The 21,583-nt window shown below is 42.1% G+C and overlaps 8 protein-coding genes across 8 annotated transcripts; 5 read left to right on the plus strand and 3 right to left on the minus strand.

The window, feature by feature from the left end:
• Positions 1 to 1,339: 1,339 nt before the first annotated feature.
• Bfra_004248 (putative mitochondrial distribution and morphology protein 34 protein) lies at positions 1,340 to 3,307 on the minus strand (the record flags this gene model as incomplete). Its single annotated transcript, XM_037334653.1, has 2 exons — positions 1,340 to 2,764; positions 3,041 to 3,307. 2 exons carry the CDS (start codon positions 3,305 to 3,307, stop codon positions 1,340 to 1,342), a joined length of 1,692 nt encoding a protein of 563 aa, XP_037193187.1.
• Positions 3,308 to 5,971: 2,664 nt separating this feature from the next.
• On the plus strand, positions 5,972 to 7,202 carry Bfra_004249 (putative inositol-pentakisphosphate 2-kinase protein; the record flags this gene model as incomplete). The annotated part of the gene is made up of 3 exons (XM_037334654.1): positions 5,972 to 6,137; positions 6,236 to 6,550; positions 6,601 to 7,202. 3 exons carry the CDS (start codon positions 5,972 to 5,974, stop codon positions 7,200 to 7,202), a joined length of 1,083 nt encoding a protein of 360 aa, XP_037193188.1.
• Positions 7,203 to 10,337: 3,135 nt separating this feature from the next.
• Positions 10,338 to 11,615, minus strand: Bfra_004250 (putative ribonuclease h1 protein; the record flags this gene model as incomplete). The annotated part of the gene is made up of 1 exon (XM_037334655.1): positions 10,338 to 11,615. One exon carries the CDS (start codon positions 11,613 to 11,615, stop codon positions 10,338 to 10,340), a length of 1,278 nt encoding a protein of 425 aa, XP_037193189.1.
• Positions 11,616 to 13,155: 1,540 nt separating this feature from the next.
• On the plus strand, positions 13,156 to 14,102 carry Bfra_004251 (uncharacterized protein; the record flags this gene model as incomplete). Its single annotated transcript, XM_037334656.1, has 5 exons — positions 13,156 to 13,193; positions 13,262 to 13,310; positions 13,365 to 13,524; positions 13,605 to 13,913; positions 14,020 to 14,102. The coding sequence occupies 5 exons, from the start codon at positions 13,156 to 13,158 to the stop codon at positions 14,100 to 14,102; spliced, it is 639 nt and encodes a 212-aa protein (XP_037193190.1).
• A 21-nt stretch (positions 14,103 to 14,123) lies between these two features.
• Positions 14,124 to 14,444, plus strand: Bfra_004252 (uncharacterized protein; the record flags this gene model as incomplete). Its single annotated transcript, XM_037334657.1, has 2 exons — positions 14,124 to 14,228; positions 14,295 to 14,444. 2 exons carry the CDS (start codon positions 14,124 to 14,126, stop codon positions 14,442 to 14,444), a joined length of 255 nt encoding a protein of 84 aa, XP_037193191.1.
• Positions 14,445 to 15,115: 671 nt separating this feature from the next.
• Bfra_004253 (uncharacterized protein) lies at positions 15,116 to 15,859 on the plus strand (the record flags this gene model as incomplete). The annotated part of the gene is made up of 1 exon (XM_037334658.1): positions 15,116 to 15,859. One exon carries the CDS (start codon positions 15,116 to 15,118, stop codon positions 15,857 to 15,859), a length of 744 nt encoding a protein of 247 aa, XP_037193192.1.
• Positions 15,860 to 16,468: 609 nt separating this feature from the next.
• On the minus strand, positions 16,469 to 17,696 carry Bfra_004254 (uncharacterized protein; the record flags this gene model as incomplete). The annotated part of the gene is made up of 2 exons (XM_037334659.1): positions 16,469 to 17,441; positions 17,677 to 17,696. 2 exons carry the CDS (start codon positions 17,694 to 17,696, stop codon positions 16,469 to 16,471), a joined length of 993 nt encoding a protein of 330 aa, XP_037193193.1.
• A 1,624-nt stretch (positions 17,697 to 19,320) lies between these two features.
• On the plus strand, positions 19,321 to 20,854 carry Bfra_004255 (uncharacterized protein; the record flags this gene model as incomplete). The annotated part of the gene is made up of 4 exons (XM_037334660.1): positions 19,321 to 19,431; positions 19,712 to 20,022; positions 20,068 to 20,155; positions 20,312 to 20,854. The coding sequence occupies 4 exons, from the start codon at positions 19,321 to 19,323 to the stop codon at positions 20,852 to 20,854; spliced, it is 1,053 nt and encodes a 350-aa protein (XP_037193194.1).
• Between the last annotated feature and the right edge of the window lie 729 nt (positions 20,855 to 21,583).

Raw genomic sequence — 21,583 nt, forward strand, 5'->3', positions numbered from 1 at the left:
TCTATCTATCTAGCATTCATCAAATAATCAAATATTCCATCTTGAGATAATAACTAACCTACGTCCTCAACTCAACTCAAACTCGCTTGGAATTGAATGCTTCGCTTACATTCACGAATATATCAGTCCAATACTTTCTTTCCGCTGTTTACCAACTCATAAGTAAGACTTACGTTTGCTCACTTCACCTCACTAACATACTAACATACCAACATACCAACATACTAGCCTATTAGCTTCATGATACATGATCCACTCACCAGTATACCAGCTTACCAGCATATCACTCCACCACCTCATTAGTATTTATTTGGTCTACCAACCTGGCAACTCATTGGCATCCTACCTGTTGAGTAGAGTAGGTACACCAGCATACCGTACACACTAGCTCAGTAGCTATCAATCAACTCACTACCCGAGCAAGACGTCCATCGCTCTAACGCTAGCTCGATAGCACATTAGCATGTTAACTCGGTAGCTCGTGGGCATACTAGCTTTAATACTAACTCATTGGTATACCAAGTCACTAAGTCTCCAACTCTCCGCCAGGTATTCAATAACCGTGAATTTAGCCGCAAAGGACAGAAGGGTCATCCACAGGAGAAAGATGAATCATCACTCAATATTTACGGGACCATAGCTATCAACCATATAAAATGAACGAAAATAGATCAGATCTCGGTATAATTTTACTCCATCTATCTATCTCATCTCTCCAATCTTTCTCCCCAAAACTCTCTCCTCTAAAATGATCATACAATCGGCACCAAAACAAGAAAGGTATCTTCAAGGTGGCAAAAACAAAAGAAATTCGTTAGTAGGCGAGAAGCATCGCTCAAAACGATTTGCAAAGAAAGGAATCGTAAAGTCCCGTGTATGTATAAAATTCAAAACAACTTCCACTTCTCTCCCCGTTCCCACATCAACCCACAAAACATCATTCGAAAATCAGGACTCAACAACCCCTAAGCAACCAAATCGCTCCCAACGAAACAATCCTCAAGAACCAACTTTTATGTACCTACCATCGAAACCATCCAGAATATTGATATCCCATCCCCTTTCCTGCCTGACCCAACCCATCCTAAAATCCAAACATTCAAATTATGCCAAACCTCCCATGAGGTATAGCATATCTTTTGGCCAGCAAAAAAATAAAAAGTAAAGTCGCTAAATCGCAGCACCAAAGTTTTTATCAATATTAGGTACTTCCAAAAACACAAAAGAGTGGAGTGTTCGTAAGTCCGTAATTATTCCAATCAAACTCCCGTGAAATGATTGACAAAGGAAAGAGTCGAGATGTTGTACATGGGTTGAATCGAATGTAATATAGCCTACATTACAAGGCTTTTGGTTCGTAGGCTGGGGGAGCATCATCTCCATTGCTTGATGTAGACCAGAACCCCTGACGAGCTGCTTTGTCGTCATGTTGACGACGAGCAAGTTCAGAAGCCATCTTCATAATCCAAGCTTGTTCAAGAATTCCTGATGGTGATTCAGTTGTCGAGAAGTGAAGTCCATGTGGATATGAGAATGGTGTATGTGGTGGAGTAGTCGCTGACTTTTCTGGAGTGTAGGAAGTGAACGCTGATTGATGATAAGCGGGACGCTTTTGTTGTTGCGTATTGATTGGAGTAGAGGGTTCCACCGTGAGTGTTGGAATTTGATCCATCTTGACTTGTTCAGGAGTCATAGAACGAGATGGTTGAAGTTTCTTTGGCGAGTCTCCAAGATCAATACTATTGAATCGTACCTTCCCGGATGGTGGGGTAACCGGAAGATCTTCTGGCTCCTCTGGAATACGAGATGGAACAGTTGGTTCGGAGGCTGTAGTCGTCGAAGCGGTCTCACTTTCGCCACTCTCACTACTATCCGTAGTTTTAGGTTTTCTCAAGTTCACCACTCTGTTCTTCTTCTTCCTCGCAGGATGTGATCTTGAACCTCGATTTGCACCAAGACTTAACCCTGTTGTTGCCGAATTCATATTGACCAGCGATGGTCTGGATGGTATTCCACCGTGACCATCATCGGAGTTTCTATTTGAGAATGTGTAAGTTGTACTTTGACCTCCGAGCGATGATTGAGGCCTGTGAAGAGATGGAGTTGCTGGTGTGGTGGTCCCAGCTGAATCTCCTCTTTCAGAAGGTGCCCATGCTCGAAATACCGCATCTCGAATGGAAGGGGTGAAGAGTGACAAAGTTCGATGAGAGTTGGTAAGTGCCGCTAATCGAAGTAAGTTCTTCTGTGAGAACAAGGAGTGAATCTCTGATCCACCGTCTAACGACAAATTGGAAATTTCCGTCGCATCTAGCACATTTCCACGGGCATCGACGGCATCTTGTGGTGGACTTGCAAATGGATCTACTGCCACCTCGTCTTTCGTTTTCTTTGCCGCTTCAGCCATCTCTTGATCTTCTTTTGCTCTATATTCTGGACACCATAATCTCAATGACAGTCTGTGAATAATAGCAGGCAATTCGTCCATCATCAAAGTCCTCAACTGTTGCTCGATTTCCTTCTGTAAATAATCCTTAATGAACGGTATCGAGTCAAAGGTAGAGGAGACTTTAAGGGATTCGAGGGGATCATTTCGAAAAACCAAGGTTAATCCCTTTGACTTTGAAAATACCACAATGATGAAAGCCGATAATTTGATATCCGACAGGGTAATTTGTAAAGGGATGGTGAGCCCCGCATCTGCGGCGAGGGGTTGTGGAGATGTGAATGAAGGTTTCGAGAACAAATGATTGTTGAGCGGATTAGCCTATGTTGATATATTAGCTATGCATTATAGGGTTATGTCAAGCATATGCGATATGCAAGTTAAGTGGTGAAATTAAAACGCGATTTCCCCTCTATGCGCGTCGACAATTCTGCAATGACAACTCATTTATCGTTCGATAAAACGTTCCATCAAAAGTGGGAGAATGAGGGTTTATGCGGAATAGGCAAAAATGTAAAATGTAAAATGTAACGACGACAGCGATAGCGACAACGACGACAATGACGACCATGACGAAAAAGACGACAAGAAACGTACCTGAACTCTTGTTTTCAAAGTCAAGAAAGCGTCCCCAGAATAGCACATCTTGAAGATTCCCCTAAATCTATCTTCTGCCAAATCCCCAATCTCCAATATTTCCAAATCTGGCGGGACTGAACCCAAGTTCAATTCGTTGACGAGAATATCATCTTTGATGATGGGGGGTTTTGGAGATTTATTGAGAGCTGCCGTGAGCATTTCTTGAGCTCTTTGATAAAATTCCGCATCTGCCGTGAGAGGCGACCAGTTAAAATTGAAAGCCATGTTGAAATGACATTAGATGTCGACGATGAAAACGGTTCCTACACAATAGCAGGTCGTTCGAGGAGGTATGGTCGATGTCGATGACGTTCCTGATTAATTGAAGCTTACTGGAGCTTCATGGAAGAAGATGTCGACTCGAGAGATGTTTTGATGGATTTGATCGTGCGAGCAAAAAAAGGCTTTTGATGGATGGATTGATGATCGTGTGACGTAACGGTTGATGCTAATCCTCTTAGTTTCGATAAAGAGGGAAAGAAGAAGAGGATGAAGGGATTGAATTTTATGATATGAATATGAACTTGATGATGAGGTAAATGGACAATGTTATTGTTTTGTGTGAGTGTGTGTGTGAGTGTGTGTGAGTGTGTGTGTGTATGTATATGAGAGGACGATATGGTTCCTGAATATAAAATGTGATAGTGAAGCTCCTGCTTACCCAGTCATAGTAAATTTTTCATTCCGCATTTCTCCCTCTCAGGATTTTCTTCTAGCTCGCTTCCTGTAACCGTACGAACCCTGTTGATTTCCGTTGCTTTTATCTTTTATCTTTTACCTCTGGAATTGGATTTGTTTCCGATGTCCGGAAGCTTTTTGATGTGATGGAGGATATTGATATTGGATATGATATACCGTGATAGTTGTAGGTATTATATATATATATATACTACATATCATATATGGTAATATATAATATATCATATGTTATAATATATCATAATATATCACACATGAGATCTTCAATGTTGGTCTATTTACCATGATCACGACAGTACACACAGCACCTAAATATATTCAATCCCCGATTTCCTTCTTCTATTTTAACCTTCGTCGTCACATTTTTTTTCTTTCATTTCTTTCCCCTCCCCTCACTTCACTTACTTCACTTCACTTACTTCACTTGATTCACCCTTCCACTCAACTCACAGACTCACATGTGCCCTGACCACTCATTCCCATTCATTCATGATGTGAGTGAGATAAATCTCACATCTCTTCCTTCTCTCCTCGGCCTCCCGAGCCCCTCCCGTCCCCTCGTAAAAATAAAAATAAAAATAAAACAACCCGAAAAAGAAGAAATTTCGATTTACAACCCAACAAGGAATTTCCCGGAAATTGAAAAACGACTTGATCCCGGAAAATCATCGTTCCTGTCTCTGATCATTTATCCGATGTTAATTTCCTTGCATAATTAATTGATCATGCATATTATTGTTGTTATTTACCCATTCACACCCTCACCCTCACCCATTCACGTGCCATTCTCTCACATTCACACAGCACAGGGCAAAAGATCTTGGCCATCACATCCCATATCCCCCCACTTCCTTTCGTCCCATGTATGTTGGATTGACATCGGACTTTTATCACAACCTTAAACATTGATCAGCGCCTGTCTTACTTCATCTGATCATCAACACTGCAACGCTTCAATCCTCGACATATGAGATGAATTGGTAACAACATCCATTTCGACGTCGAGTGATCAAAAGTATTCCAAAAAATATCTATATTGCATGTAAAGTCACTTGACATTCGTTAGATATAGCTTCTCAGTCAAGAGATCTTGGTTTGATGTAGTCCATCGTATACTCCGCATCGCCGTCTCTCCTCATCTTCTCACCTCCTTTTACTCTCCAAGCGAACATGGATACTCAATCATATAGGAAGTTCTATAGACATGCTAGCCCACCATCTCTCTCCATGCAGCATTTTCATCTTTTCCCTTCAAGGTCATTCCTGCAATTGTCGCCAACCTGAAGGGTTCATGGTGACTTGCGGATAAGGCATGAAGTATTGTTGTGCGATTGGCAGCATGAACACGGTATCTACTATTGTATTACAGATCTCGGTCTCCAATCACAACATCAATAGCACCAAGATGTATTTTCCGTTGAAAAGAGACTCTAGCAGAGACATGGGAAGAAACTGTGCGAGACATCTTCTCCAGTGATACCAGATCTATGAATTCATACGTCTCCCTCACACACTTCAAGCTTCTATATCTCAATGTCGTTGCTCGCATTCTATTTCTTTTCAGCATCTTCATAGCCAACCATCTCACTCAATCTCACTTCTTTTCCTTGGTCTCTAGTCTAGTCGAGATTAGATTTGATCTATGGCTCGATTTCATGCTACTGGCCTTCTTACCATGTTGTCTCCAGAAGCAAATGTTCACTATAATTCGATCCAATATCTACAACATTTTATATTACCACTGCTATGTAATATTATTATTGTATCTCTAAATGTTCTCACCATGGTTTGATTCCATCTCCCTCTCCATCTCCATCTCCCTCTCCATCTTCATCTCCATTTGAATCTTTTAGCCAGAATTCCCATCACATTTCATTCCCCTGTAGACTATTATCTCTTCTCCAATCCGTTCATACCTACCACTTCATCCCAACTTCTTGACTCAGCTTGTCTTTTCCTCCACCACTAAAAGTCCAAGCGTCATTTGCGCTTAAGCTAAATTTTGATTACGGCGAACGGAAGAACCCCGATATGACGCATTACTTATTACTAAGTTTCACTCGTTCCAGTTATTTCATAAGACCCAATCCGGTTTCTATTCTTCAATTGTTCCACTCATTTCTCAGTCATTTCTCAGTCATCTTTTCCCCAATTTTCCATTCAAATTCATTTGATATAAATCCAGATATAATGAGTAATTTATCAATTCAACCTTATCGTCTCCCCAACAGCCAGATCAGTATCAAAGTTCTTGCAGAAGGGGCTGCAAATGTTATATATCAAATCACGGTTGATCCAGGATCACGAGACATTGCCGAAGTGGACCAGGGTTATCAAGAATTAGAATATCTCTCTGGTAATTCTTTCTACGCTTCCTTTGCTACAAATGATATGGAACAATACACCTTCATACTTTGTTGCTATGATATTACCATAGTACTAAATGGTTTCCAGGAAAATTATTACGTCTTCGGAAAGATGTTCCCACGACAGCCCCAACTTCAGATTCACATCAGCAATGGCTCGGATATATCTTACCCCTGTTCAAACCAGAACAATTAGTTGCTCAAGAATTGGTCTACATTGGTCATCTCAATGTGATCCCTGGATTGAATACCGATCTCAGACGTTTTGATAATCCCGGTGGTACATCTACCTCGAATCATCTTGCTCCACCACCAAAAGGGAAGTTCTATCGCTCAAGAGCACAAAGCGGTACATTCTTAGCGAAAGACGATTATGGTCTTTTGGTAACAGATATGACCCCTAGTAGGTTTAGTTTTCTCTTTTTTTCGCTGCGTGTTTTAACAAATTTTCAGGAAAATCATTACAAGAAACCGTCGTAGAATTCAAACCAAAATGGCTCTCTCCATCCCATGAAATGCCACCTAAAGCCATACGATGTCGTACGTGTGCACTTCACGCACGTCGGGTCGCTTTTGGAGAAGAAAGAAAAAATACTGACCTTCAATCATATCTCTGTCCACTCAAACTTACCGACGATGACCCCCAGTTAAAGTTCGCCAACTATGAGGCATCCGCTTCACATATATTACACAAAACTCGTGAATCACCTGCCGTCCAATCACTTGCAAAATGGATCCACGAAAACCCTTTACTAAAACGACTTTGCGATCTCCAAACGGAGTATGATCGTAAAGGATCTTTGAAGTCGGAAAAGGCATCTCATGAACTTTGCGTGGCGATGACTCTTAGAGATTGTTCTTTATACATCCGTATGGATAAGAATGTACAGGTCATAGAAGCTCGTTTGGGAGATCTTGACTATAAATCGGCCAGTAAATATTCTTCGTGGAAGAAGAAAGAACAGGAACTGGTTGATGAGGGGTGGTATTGTGGTGAAGAAAAGAAAGAATTTAAACAACCAGTTGACGAATGTCTGCTTTCGAGGAAGAATTGAGTCGTATGGACTTCCTTCTGATGGTACCGGGTCTGGGAAAAGTCTCTGGTGAGAAGTCTAAATGGGTTGGGTATTCCATATTAATGAAGCCGGTTTCCAATGTTGCCTGCAGTTTGATGATCAAGAGCTCTCATCTTCGAAGACATTAAAGGATCTGGGATGTGATGAATCACTTCGATCACTCGAATCTTCTGGTCATATTCACCAAGCGATAGCTACGATCGTCGGGCCGCAGTCGTAGCATCGGATACCCTAAAAGGTGGAAATGCGTGCGATGGGGAATAATATTTAATGGAGTTTAACATAGATGGTTGGGAACATGGGCTAGATAATATTAATCAGAAAAACATTCTCATCTATGGGCACCATGACTTTGGCGTATCCGCTACAGGGGTGTTTTAAGGAAATAAGTATATCTGGATGTGTTGTGTACTTATTAAAAAGGACAACGGGTGTGATATTTTTTTATACTTTCTTATACTTTTTTTAGACTCACACGTATGACTGTTATTTCATGATGCATGTTCTGGTGGGAGGGATTCGAATACCGCACATCTTGTGACTTGGTATATGGTTTGGAGCAAGTAAGAAGATCATCGTGTTGAGGTTTGGGCGGGATGTGTGCGTGTGTGTGTGTGTGTGTGTGTTTGTGAGGCATAAGGAGAACGTCTTTTCTGCATAGTACACGGGCTCAAATCCATCTAATTTGTCAAAGTTATCGAAGTCGTCTAATCATGTAGTGGGTTGGTTTATGTGGTGAGATTTCGGATTTGATGTTAAGGTTGTTAAGGGATGAGGGTGAGGATGAGGGTGAGGGGATAAGTGTATAAGAATGAATATATGAATCTGATTCGAGGAAGATAATTGGAAGGGTGGTTTTGTACTCCTATTTTAGTTTTTGTTTTTGGGGGAGGGGATGGTGGATGGTGGATGGTGGATGGTGGATGTACGGGTATGAGGATATAAGGGTTTTGAGATGTTAGGGGAGGGGGGGAAGGATGGAGGAATAAGGGATGAGAGAGTATGGATAATGAGAGAATGAGAGGGTGAGAGTATGGATGGTGAGAGTATGGATGGTGAGAGGATGAGGATGAGAGGATGAGAGGATGAGTGTATAAGCGTGTAAGGGTATAAGGGCTTTGAAATAACAGAGAGGGGGAGGGAAGTGAAAGGGAGGGAGCGAAGGTGTGAGAGAGTATATGTATAAGAGTGAGAAAATCTGAGGATAAGACTAATAATACTCAGAAGCGAATAAAAATATAGTCATAAATGGGTGGTTATCAAGATTGAGCTCTTCCTCTTCTGGATTTCTGTTTCTGGATTTCTGTTTACACGTAAGTAGGTACCTGGTATGTGTAAGGGAGCGAAATCACATGTGCATTATGCGATATACATCTCCGATCATGATGAGATTGGAATGGGAATACGTTGGCTTGAAGTGTTTTGAGGGGCGGGAAGGTGGGTGGGTAGATTTGTCAGATCCATGCATGCACACTCCTCTCGGGTGAACATGGTATGTCCGGACTATTGTACTTTGTTTGCATATGCTATGTTTGCTTGTCGATTCCTGGTTCTTGGGAATTGGAAATTGGACATGGAAACGGCGAGGGTGTTTGGTGACAATAGGAACTCATGATTATCACATTCTAGAAACACACCTACTCTTCTTCTCCCCCCCCCCCCTCGCTTTCAGTTTCATTCTATTTCCTCATTTCCTATGTTCGTTTGCATGGAAATTTCAATAGGGGAAAGAAAGGTTTAATTGATATATTGTATTTGTATTTGTATTTGTTTGGTGTATATTGGAAGAATTGAAATTAAAAGATTGAAAAACTGGGTACGTATATGTGATATAGATGTATATCAATTTAGTAACCGCAGGGTACTTTGGAGGGGAAAATGAGAAAAGGGAAAGGAGAGGGGATATTGTGTAGGTTGGGGACGGGAGGTGATGGTTTGGGGTTATGGGTAGGAGGGTTTTTGGAAAGAGAGGGGTGGAGAGATGGGGATGAGATGGGATGTGAGGGGATGAAAAGGGAAATTGAGGGGGAGTGTGAGACAGTGTTTATATCAATATACAGTAGTATAACGGTGGCGCGTATTAAATCCTTAATATAATATTTTGTATATATGAAAAGGGATTATATTACTTTTATCGATATCCTGTATGTCGAATATTACTAGAAAGATACATGAATCGATATCATTTATATGAATATTTTAGAAAAGATCAATATGCACCACTATACGGACCAATATACGAAATACGAGCAATACTAGTAAGAACACTGGTGTAAGATATAAGAAGACGGACTGTGTGTCTTGGAATATCTTGGGTCGTTGGAATTGTCATGGTTCAGTAGGATAAGAAGAGGATGAGGAGATGAATTGTGATTTGCTGAGATTAATACAGCATATACGCTATATAACCATATCATCTGGCTGATAACATGGATCCTTCTACCATACGAAGACTTTTGACAAAAACCTCGAGCGCCATGGTTTTCTCGAAAGCTTGAAAATATTGTTAGGGTATGGATATGCCTGTCGGAACACTATTGCTTGAGGGATGTAAAAAGTTAGGGTCGTATGTGCAATTATCTCACTGCTTGAGGAGATTGGAGTTTGAGTGCATTTCTCCTCTCTTCCTTTTTTCTCTTGTAGGGAGAACTGCGGTCTGCGCTTACTGGATGAATTGTGTAGGCTGGATACTGTGGGATTGTATCGCAAATAGAGAGTTGGTGTAGGGAGGGTACTGATGGTATCAGTGTTCAAGTAGGGAAAGAGCACTCAGAAGGGTAATAATAGTATCGTTGTCGAAGAAGGGGACGAACATTTAGGAGATGGTATGGCAGTACAGTTTTGATCTCCTGGAAATATGCATCACTGGTGTCCTAGCAAGAAAAAATACTTCGAACAGTTGAGATTCATGACAAAATGTCTCGTAGCAAGAAAGCAGATAAATGTGGAGTTCTGTTGAAGAAAAAAATATCTGGCAATCTAGATACCAGATGGAACCATTGAGCTGATGAGACTCCATCCAATATATGGAACGGTCCCTCAAAAATCCTCCCATGATAAGATCGAAGTCATGGGAAGAATGTGCGGTAGAAAATAGGACTTCCGAAACTCACATTACATCCGCTGATCAAGACCGAATTTTAATCCAGTCCTGTATATAAGTTCCAACAGCGAAGTGAGACGTTTCCCATCCGAGAACAATCGGTTGTCAATACACCATTTTTGTAGTTTTTTCGCCTCGTATTCGTCAATCGGTCGAGGATGTTTGCCTGAAACTTTATACCTGTTCGTACTTCTAGCTCTCCAGATGACACTATCGGGATATGAACAGTGGCCAGGCTCATCTAGAGAAAGATAAAGTACTGCACGACTGAGTTTTCGATACATAATGTACGAAGTATCACTCCTGTATTCGGGTCCAAAGAGAATTCTGAAGTTTGCTCCACAGTCGTTTCCAGCCATTACCATGTACATGATTACCTCTCCCAAATGCATCCGTATACAGTTCTTATGAAGAAAAACCTCCATCTTATGCGCCAAATGCATTATTCGAGGAGCACGGTGGGTAATCCCAGATCTGAAGTGTCGCAGGCTTGATGAGACAATATATTGTGACTGGTATGCAGGTCGCGTATGATATGGTCGAGCAGCTAGTTCATCCGCATCTCGATTATGCTGTCTCCTAACGTGCCAGATTTGGATATCGAGATCATCTGAAAGTAGCTCGATCATGTGATGGATGCGTAAAACGAGATCTTTATTTCCCACCGTTTTTTTCTCTGCTGTTCTGAATCCTTTCTTCAGCCAGATTGGAATCCACAAGGTAAGACAGTCATGTACGAACTTGGAATCCGTAATGATGATTACGTCCAGTCTGATCGAATGGCGGATTAACAGGGGGTGTTCGGAGATCCATTGTCGTAATACGCTATGATGTCCAAGGAGCTCGAGTGCATGAAGCATGGCCATTAACTCTGAGTGAATGTTCGTATGTTTTTCTCCAGACGGTCGAGGAATAGTGTCATAAGTATTAAGAGGAGAGTCTGTACCAAAAAACACACCAAAGGAGGATTCTTCAGCCAGTATGATTCCATTGCCAGGACAAGCACCATCAACTGCCACCACTAATGCTCTTGGAGAGTAAACTCTGGATCCGAGATGCAAAAAATCGGCTTCAGGGTATTCAAGGTAGGACATGCCACTGTATTTATCGTATTGGACATCTTTGGGAGTCACTAGAGTGCCGTCGGAGAGGCAAGGATCAAATGCCCGAGCTCGATGGTGCTCTGGGGATTGGGATTTTTTCATCTTGATGCCTGGGTTCTTGTATGTTTGTGGTATTGTACGGGAAGGTAATGGTGGTACTCTGGTCTCTTTGATTATTGTTAACATTTGAATTCAAGGTTCAAGGTTAATATTTGATAGACTAGAGATGGGTTCGCTCTGCAACTCCGGCGCTAGATAGTAGATACGCTTAGCGATATCGGTGTCGGGGGGCCAATAGAATCCACTCTTTCAATTCCACTATATCAAATGGAGATCTGGCGAAAAGAATCAACTGAATGGTTGGCTTATATTGAAGCCCGACTGTTATCAGCATAGATGTGAATGATTTATGCCTCTTTCAAGCACTAAGGAGCTTCCCCACAACGGTTGAATCGTATTGAGGCAGGAGTTCCATACTTTCTGGTCTACAAAACAGAATATAGACTATAAATATTGAAGTTCAGCACTGTAAACGCGGTGACTATCTGGATCTTGAGAACGGGTTTGGGCGGTGAGGGGGTTGGCTATAAGGTAACTAGCGTGATTTTAGCGTAGACTGACAATGGCAGGTTCACTTTGTACATACCCTGATCGTACCCAAAACGAAACTTTATCCAACTCTCAATTGACTGAAGACTGGCTAACATTCCGAAACACCGATGCTTCTTCTTGTTGTGCTTCGGATGCGCTTCGGATGCGCTTCGGGATGTAGTGTTGACGAATACGGACGTTTAAGCGGGATTATCTACCGACCTGGCAGGTAACTTCCTACACATTCTCTTATTTCAGCAACTTGGGAAAATTTCCTTTCTTACTGGCACATACATTCAAGACTAGTCATATACTCTTTCCTGATATGCGTTCAAGAGCAGCCGATGCACATAGCCGATGTAAGCAGCCGGTTTGTCCGTTTGATACCATGAACCGAAAGCCGTTTCGGGAGGCTTTCGACTTGGGCTATTTTCATTGCTGGTTTTGAAACAAAAAAAAGAGAAATGTAAGAAGTAATGACTTTAGTCTGCCATTTACATTAGCCGTGTATGTGGTCCCTTATTCATGGCGATAGTGCAGACACTCTCGGATCGCATTCTTTCTCCTTCTCCAAGAAAGTGCAATGTGTCCAGGGGATGTATACCTTCCCAGAAACAATTCATGAGTGAGTAGAGCAGACATTTGAACACAATAAGTGCCTAGTAAATACTCAGCAGTTCAAGAGCGAAGAAAATCTAAAGTACTGAATCGCTCTTTCCCCAAATCACATTGTTGTGTCGTCTGTTCTCGTTTATGCTTCAAGTCTTGAATGCTGCCTAATACACGTGACAACATTTTGCGTTTCTTCAAACACTTACACTTTCGTTTGCTTTCACTCCCAATTCGTATCTTCAGTGGAAGTAAACTACACTCTTTTCTCTCTATTCCTTTTTTCTTTCTCTTCATGTAATCTTTTCTTTCTCTTCATGTAATCTTCTATATGTCGTCAGAATTCCTTATTGAATCGCACAACATAGACCCTGACTGCAAATTGAGTAAGACACGGAGTGTATCCCAGGCTTTCTTCGAAACATAACTTTAAATTTCGAGTTCCGTTCTTTGCAGAACTTAAGAGCACATTTCACGATATCCGCATAAGATCTACAACTTCACTGTTTTCATCGCCCAATTCAACATGTCTTGCCATAGTCTTAAGCCTAACAAGTTTCTCAAGTAAGTGGTTATCTCTGTAACCAATTGCTTCCGCGTGAAAATGCTTGGATAGGAGTTGATATACGCAGAAACTTAGAAAATGAGACTATGTCTGTCAATGTTGGCGTTGGTGACTCGGTATATATCCCTGTTTCATCTCTCAGTATATTATCGTTTCTGATCAACTGACAGCGTCAAACCTTTACTGTTCACAAAACTATACTTCAACAGTGTACTACTTACTTTGAGTCCAACAAACTATTTTACACCGTGGCTGGACAGCAAGGATTGGTCTTCTTCAATGATGAGAATCCCAACGTCTTCAAACTTTTTGTTGATTGGGCTTACAACGGTATATTCTATTCCTATCGCAAGCACAATGTTTGAAAATCATTCAATGCGCACATCACTTACAAACATCTTCACAAAAAGGAACCGTTCAAAAACCTCGAACCAAGATATACATCAAAAGCAAACTATCTCAGACAGAATTCAACCGTCTCGAGTTAGAGCTACTCGCAGAGTTCAATGGGAGCCTTAAAACTTTGGTCAGTTTGTACTCACTTGCCGAAAAATGGGAAATTCATAACTTGATGAACCGAACCATCGATGCCATTCAAGATGGCTATCTTGAGTTTGGTACTGTCTTCGGACCTGGTCTTGCTGTTCAAATTTGGCAAGAGACAAAGTTAGATTCTACCCTGCGAGAATTTTGTATTGCAAGCACAGTTATGCATATGGGTAAGCACAATTTACTTTCCTAACTTGTACTGCTTGTTTTCAGAATTTTTTCTCATTCTGTTAGATCACATCAATCTGCACAACTACTAATATTGTACCAATCTAGATCGTGGTTGCACTAAACTTCGGCAAGAAGTGATGATGAATTGCATTCTTCTTCCTGGATACTTCCAAGGCATGCTTAGATGAGTTTCCAGAAATTTCCATCTGATGGGTCGACGCTCAAATAAAGTGGCGGAACCATGGAACTCGAATGAGAGTTTTAGCATGCTTCATAGATCTAAACTCTGCCCCTGCCACTTTCATGTACACCCTGTGAGTCTCAGCTAGTCTTCCGTATTGAACGAGATATCTAGCTAACCATCTATGTTTACTATGCAGACTGGTCAGGCATACAAAGTACACAAATCATGTGCAGTTCCGTTCATGGATTGCTCTCATCCAGGAGATGATAAGATGGAAGTACTTGATGTCTTCAATCTGGTCATGGGATCTGCGATGATGAGATGCAACCTGTGCGATCCAGAGTAAGACTATGGATTCGGGATTGATCGAGACAATATATATCAGACGGGAGATCAGAGATATGCGCAGCCTTGCACGAATGTTTGTGGTCGCAGTGCCAACTTCCAACGTATTCATTTGCTTCATTTGCTTCATACTGTAGAGCTAGAGGGTATCGAAAGATGTAGATTTCTCTATCTTCATTTAAATATACTTGCAAGAATACAAATAACTCTCCACAAGGCTCAATCATTGATAACAATCGGGAGCACTTTTCACACGTTATTCTAGAGCTCCTGTGGTCCCCCTTTCCCACGTATTAAGAGCTCATTGTCTGATATTTACACAACATTTCAGCTACATTACTATATCATCATATGATTCAACCTAGTAAAGAGATCTTGTGCCATACAACCCCGTTCCGTCAAAATCCCGGCACGATAACTTTCCTCGCAGGCTCTAAATTTCAATGCGCAAGTCAGTGCAAGTAGTACAACAAGCTGCCACCAAAGACAAATATTTCCTCTCATCTTCAATCACTACATTACTTCCCGTGGTCAGTACAGCAAATCTCACTCTTTTACCAAACCAAGACTCTCATCGGAAATCCTCACTAACAATTTTCTTGTTCCAGATCACCCGAATCCTGCATGACAAGAAAAGCAACTCCCCGCGAATAGAAAATTCAAATGTCAACAATGCCTTCTAATTCACAGTCCAAAGTCGAAACCACGGCACAAGCCCGCCACACCTTCAAGAAAGCTAAAAAGGATCCGAACAATGCAAAATCTATGAGTCTCTACATCAAAGTGCGCTCGCACGTCTTCGAAATCTCCAAAGATATCGCCATCAACGCCTCCAAACTCTTCGCCGAAGCATGGAATGCGAATCCGACCGCGCGAGCAATCTCATTTAAAGTCGACGATAAAGATGGCGATGATACTGATCCCGATCCGGAACACTTTTATACCGTCGATGCGATTGCCCATCTGGTGGGATATATGTATGAAAATGAACTTGGGTGTCCGACTTCTGACATTGAGAGACATACGGGCTGTCTGGTGGCCTGGTGTAAAGTGTATAAATATGCTGCGTATTTTGAGATGGAGGCGGCGTGTGAGAGTGCGCTGGCTAGGGTTGAGAAATGTTTGGGGGAGAGGAAGTACTGTCCGGGGATTCCGACGAGGGAGGAGGTGGTGGAGGTTTATGGGATGACGAGGGAGGGCTCGGAGGTTAGAGAGGTTTTGGTGGATGTGATGGCTAAGATGGGCAGATTGTGGGATGTGGTGGGGGAGAACCATACGGGAGATACTAAGAATTATGTGGAGAGCTGGTTGAGTAGTTCGAGTGTGCTGAGAGAGTTTCAGGATGCTGTTTGGATGAGGGTTGGGGAGGGGGAGAAGGAGAGAATGGAAAGGAGGAGAGAAGCTGGGGGTGATTGAGGATAAGCGAGGAAGATGGTGGGAGGAGGTTGGGGCTTTGGGTTCTTTAGGCTATGTGACGTCTGTGTGTTTGTACTTCATGTGACATGAGGGACTACGGGGGTGTGCTTGCTTTGGCTCATGTTCAGCTTCCGGCGGTTTGTCAATAGTTTTCAATTCATGAGTCGCCTCCACGTCTGGTTTGAAGTTGGGGTCAATACAATGAGCTTATTCTTTTTTAGATAAACACTCTAGCAATCCTTGCATCCGGTCACAAATTTGCTCAAGCGGTCGGATTCTATGTAGCTTAAATTTTTTATAACACTAGAAATACTTTTCACTTTACTGTTAAGAATGTTTCAGCAAGTTTGCGAGTCACATCCTCCGTCCTCAAGTAGCGCCGTTATCTGACACTCCATCCTGTTACATTAAAAATCGACCCCATTTGGTTGTATCCACAATCGCCGCCTCCACTTCCAGAGCTCCACTGCAGGTCCCGTCCTAAACCTAGCCCCAAATATGAATAAACCACCCACCAACTCCCATTATCATCATCATCATCATCATCATCATCTAGACAGAAATACCAATATAAGATTAAGATTCTCCACACCCAATCATCTCGCTAATTCAAAATCGACCTTCTTCCCCCCCATCGAAAGTCATCATCTTATCCCTACTCTCATGATATTCAACCATTGCTTCGATTCGCGCTTGCTCGGAGTTCGCGTCCTCTTGTTCTGTGGATATCGTACCGCAATCGGATAGGTTAGGTGGTGAGCTATCTAGATCAAGAGTGGAGATATCGTCTAAGTATTCGGAAGAAGGGAGAGGAGGTGACTCGACTTCCAAGGGAGAATTTGAGTTTTGGATTTGGTTGCTGGTTGGGATGTACAGGCTACCAGAAGTCGTATTGTGTGGATTGTGAATAGAGCAGTCCTCATAGTTGCACCGCGTCACTTGTTCCGAATGTCTCTGTAGCTCTGCAAAAACATCGGTGTGAAAACCAGGATGACAACCGCAAATATCAGATAGTTCTCTTTGTAATCCTTCGAACCCGGTTGAAAAATAAAGACACCGCATTTTTAACACGGTAAGACTGCGTAGATCGTATGTCGTTGCTTGATTTTGATATATAAATTGGATTTCCGCCGGAAGGGGCATCCAATATCCTGTTCGTGAGGTATCTCTACAAAGAACATACTCGGATAAAGCTTTGTGCGCCAAGTCCATAACTCCCATCTCAATTGCTAGTTGGTGGAGGATAACCCATTCTGAGATATGTGTCGAGCTAGAGTAGTTTTCTGGATCACGTCGAGGTAGCGGGTATGTGGATCCGTAGACCCAACTGAAGAATTGGTTGAAGGTATGGATGTCATCTTCATAGCGGTAGATTACCTTTCGTTGGGTTTGTTGAAAGTCTTGGAATGATGATTCGATGGGTGAGAGTTCAACAGCGGAGTCATAGTCATGATCTTCGGTCACTTGGCTCTCGAGGTGGGATCGGAACCAGGGAGATTTTTGGCAGAGAAGAGTTTCGTGGAAGAAGAATGGTCGGCCCTCTGGACTTACGATTACGGTGACGATTCCTGAAGATGCATGTCTGGTGATTGTGTCAGACTTAGTGGGAAGTGAGTGAGCATCAAAAGACTGTGATACATGACACAGAGTATTGAGAACGGGTTAGGGAAAAAGAAGCAAAGAACGAATCAGGTATGCTGGAACATTGAGAAATAGATAACGAAACTAAGATGTTGAAAAAATGAGAAGTAGAAAATTCATCAAAGATAGTGGGACAAGGCGGGTCAGAGACACCAAGCATTTATACATGTACTTACTCGTGAACACAAGAGCTCATGATTTCCGTGACGATGCAAGATTGATGTTGTATTCAGAAGATTTGATTCGCAGTGAGGTTATAGGTATTCAAGCAGACGAGCGGCGACTATTTTAACAGGTAGAAAGATTACGAGCGATAGTAGAGATGGTAGAACGAGGGATAAAGATATCTCAAAATGTGTCTACCTAGACAGATAATCTGTGGTAGCCACCGAGTAGATATCCATCTATTCGTTCCAGTGTTTCCGATTTCAATCGGTCTACGATGCACTTGCAAACGCTCGTCACTGTGGGAGCCTCATCATCCTGATGTCTCGGGCTCCAAAGTGATACTCTAGGTTCATTGGAGAAATCTTTCCTCCCCTCTCGAAACTTGCCAAGAAAAGGGTTTCTTGCAGAAAATGGCGTTGTCTACTATCAATTCAGAATAGATCGAGGAGCGGATTCCAAAATTATGTAATACGGGGAAGCGGATACACCTGGACAAAGCAAATATGTGTAGGGGGGAAACAAGTCAACAAATGCAGCTTTCCGAGAAACCCTGCGCTCCAAGGAACTTTGCATCTGCAATCATAAACGCAAATATGAGCACCTGGAAACAATGCTGTTTGTGTTCGGTGAATTTTGAAGACGTGTGGTGGTATGAGCGAGGTAATATGCAAGAGCGCTATAGAGAACGTATCACATCAGCTTCGGAGTTTTTGGATCGGCGCATCAATTGCTAACATCTTAGATTTCAAAAGCGTTCTTGGCCCTGCGGACATTTCTTTTTGTGAGGTTAGTGCAACCATGAATTTATGGGCGGCTAGATCGCCATGTGAGATTTTCAAATGCCGACAATAATTGGGGCTTGGGAAACACTAATTGACGACATCTCAAAAATGAGAGGCGATATCGTTAGGGTTTTCAATATTACAGACTAGAGAGTAATAGTAAGGGGTTTTGTATCTGAATCCAGTTAGATATCTGCAATTGCTATGAAGTGTTGAACGCATTTCGAAAATTCAACTCCCTCTGGATAGCAAAAACTGCCATCTAGTTGGCAAGTCCAGATATTTGGACACTGTGGACATGGTGCATTTATTCCTGCTATAATTCGATATCTACTGCGAGATATCACTCACGTTACATTGGATATGCAAACAAAAGAAAGTTGTTGGTAAGGTTGAAGGCTCGACGGAACACCATTACCGTTATCTTCGGGTAACAATATCTTCAGGGGCTCAAATGATGGTAGGAAGGATATCTTCTGTCACTTTGGATTGCAACTAGACAAAGGCATTCTTCACTTATTGGCCATCATTGACTTGAATGGGCTCTTTTCCCCAACGTGGACATTTCTTATCTTCTCAAAAAACACAAATAACGGGAGACATGCAGAAATACGGACTTCTCCCGGCACCATTATCCTACACAATAGGGGTATATGTGAGCTTCTCCTCGCAGAATAAGTGCACCTAATTTCACTCGCCAGAGTAGTAAGAAATCGCAAACTCGCAATCCTTCTAAACGTTTTTCACGTAGAATGATTGCTCGACCAATAAAATCGCGGCAAACAATGCGTCAGTGAATTTCGCGCGATTTCGACTCCCTTCAAATTCCTTCCCGAAAGTTTTGTTTGAAAAGTGCTGGAAACAACAAGTATGTTCTGGAAGTATAAGATGATTTCTGGGGGACTTTGTTCTCTGCTGAGATATCTAGTGTTGGGTTTCATAAGACAAAGGGTTTTCGCCGGTTTGTCCCGCATTCTCGTTGTTCCTATTCACTTTCGGCAAATCTGCCCATGCTCATTGGGAAAACTGTACTAGCTTATTCAAGACCTTAAAATGAACTAACCGAAACGCATAGTCTTTTTTGCATTTCCTACCTTATCAGAGACTTGCGAAATCTCCCTCCAAAAAAACTGATCGGATACAAGGCTTAACCATATAATCATTACAACAATTTCACATACAAAATCTTTCACGACTTCGAGATGGTAAAAATGATACAATTTTCGATGGAAACTTGGCTCATGCTGATTGACTTGTGTAGCCTAGAAAACGCAAGGAGCCCGAAAAAGTTGTGGAGGTAGAGGAGGTAGAGGAGACGGAAGATGAGGAATCCGAGAAATCCGAAGAAGACGAGGAAGATGGGAGCGATGAGGGAAGTGAGGAAGATGAAGATGATGAAGAAGATGATGAAGAAGATGAAGAATATGAGGAGGATGAGGAGGATGAGGAGAGGGAGGAAGGCGATGATGAGGAAGGTGAGGAAGCTGATGACGAGGCGGAAGATGACAAAAAAGGAAAAGAAAAGGAGAAGACAGTCGATATCCCTCCAATGACCAAGGACCAAATAGAGATGTCAGTATACTTCATTTCCATCCCTATTCTACTAACATACCTTAGAGCTAAGAACTTTGATCCCCGCGAACCAACCGCGAAAGATGCCAAGTTCTTTTTCATAATTCTTGATAGTATCGAAACTGCACCAGATGTGAGCTTCCTTTCTTTTTATACCTCTAACTCAAAAGTCTATGATATATTCTATCTTGTTCATTCTTCCATATTCTTTGACTTTGTATCACAGACATTGTCCCTTTAATAAGCGATCATGTGATTTAATTTACTAACATCTTCGTTCTTTATACAGATAGATTGGAATCGTGTTGCTGAGCGCGCTGGATGCTCCAATGCTTACATGGCTCGTTCTCGCTTTGGACAGATTAGGGCCAGACTCCGAAAATATTACGAGGTAGATGCACAACCGCTCGTCCCTAAGATTACTGGAATGCCTCCTCCCGAAATATATGCCTATCCTCCTGTACCCGAATCCGAGAAAGAGATCTTGAACGACCCGGTTTATGACAGACTCGTCAGACGAAAAGCGGTCAGAGTCGGCAATCTCCAAAATATTGACCCCAAGAAGCCCTCAAAGTTCAAACAAAATCGTGGCCAAGGATACATTCTTAACAGGAACGATGATACCGCAGCAAACTTGATCATTACTGCTAATCAGCGCCATGACTACGACTCCGAGAATGAGTTTCAGAATAAAGAGGAATTCGACCTGAGTACTTATCATGGATTTGACAAAGAAACGAACACCCTTACTGTCAGCGATCAAGGCTCTGACGATGAAATCAAGGAGGCAGCCCCCGTGGTTTTAGATGGACTGTCGCACAACTTCACGTAAGATCTATCTACATCTGAATCTTGTAAGTGATGTGTGTTGCTTGTTTTTTGCGGAGCGAACTAACCATCCTTGGCAGGTGAACATTCATTTCGTAACTCGGGGACACATCGGCAGACGATCTTACATGAGAATGGTAGATGCGTAAATTTGCATGGTAACAGTGGAATAAGATATCATATGAAGTTGAGCGGGAATGCTTTCATTTGCCCGACGGCGATATTTTGAATCGCATTCCAAGAGTTTTTACGAGCGTTCACTCGGTGAAATCAGGATAGAGATGTAAAAATGCGTAATAGATAAGAGTATTAGTAGATTTATAATCTGGCTTCAACGTTCCATGTGCATTTGGCTCATGCTATATAATGGTGAATTTGCACTTCATAGAGGGACATTTCACATTGAGGTGATCAAAAATGATTTGTCCGCAGTTATTACCCCTCAAGGTCTTTTGGTAAACATGTTGAGGGGAATTGGAAGCAATTTAGTACTAGTACATCCAATATCTACGTCTTTTTCACAGTTTCTGCTCACAAAACCGGGGAGCCACAAGCCCTGCTTATGGTTTCTTTTTCCATTTGCCGCGGTGATCCCGTCTGAAGCTCCATACACCTTGTCTCTAGAGCCGATTGATCTTTCCCTAGAAGGCCGTTCTGGGGATGATGCAGTGTATCATATCATGGATACGTGCATTATCTCCTCGGAACTGATAATTCTTTCAGAAGACACTGC

Source organism: Botrytis fragariae (assembly GCF_013461495.1).
Source record: "Botrytis fragariae strain BVB16 chromosome Unknown tig00000050, whole genome shotgun sequence".
NCBI lineage: Eukaryota > Fungi > Ascomycota > Leotiomycetes > Helotiales > Sclerotiniaceae > Botrytis > Botrytis fragariae.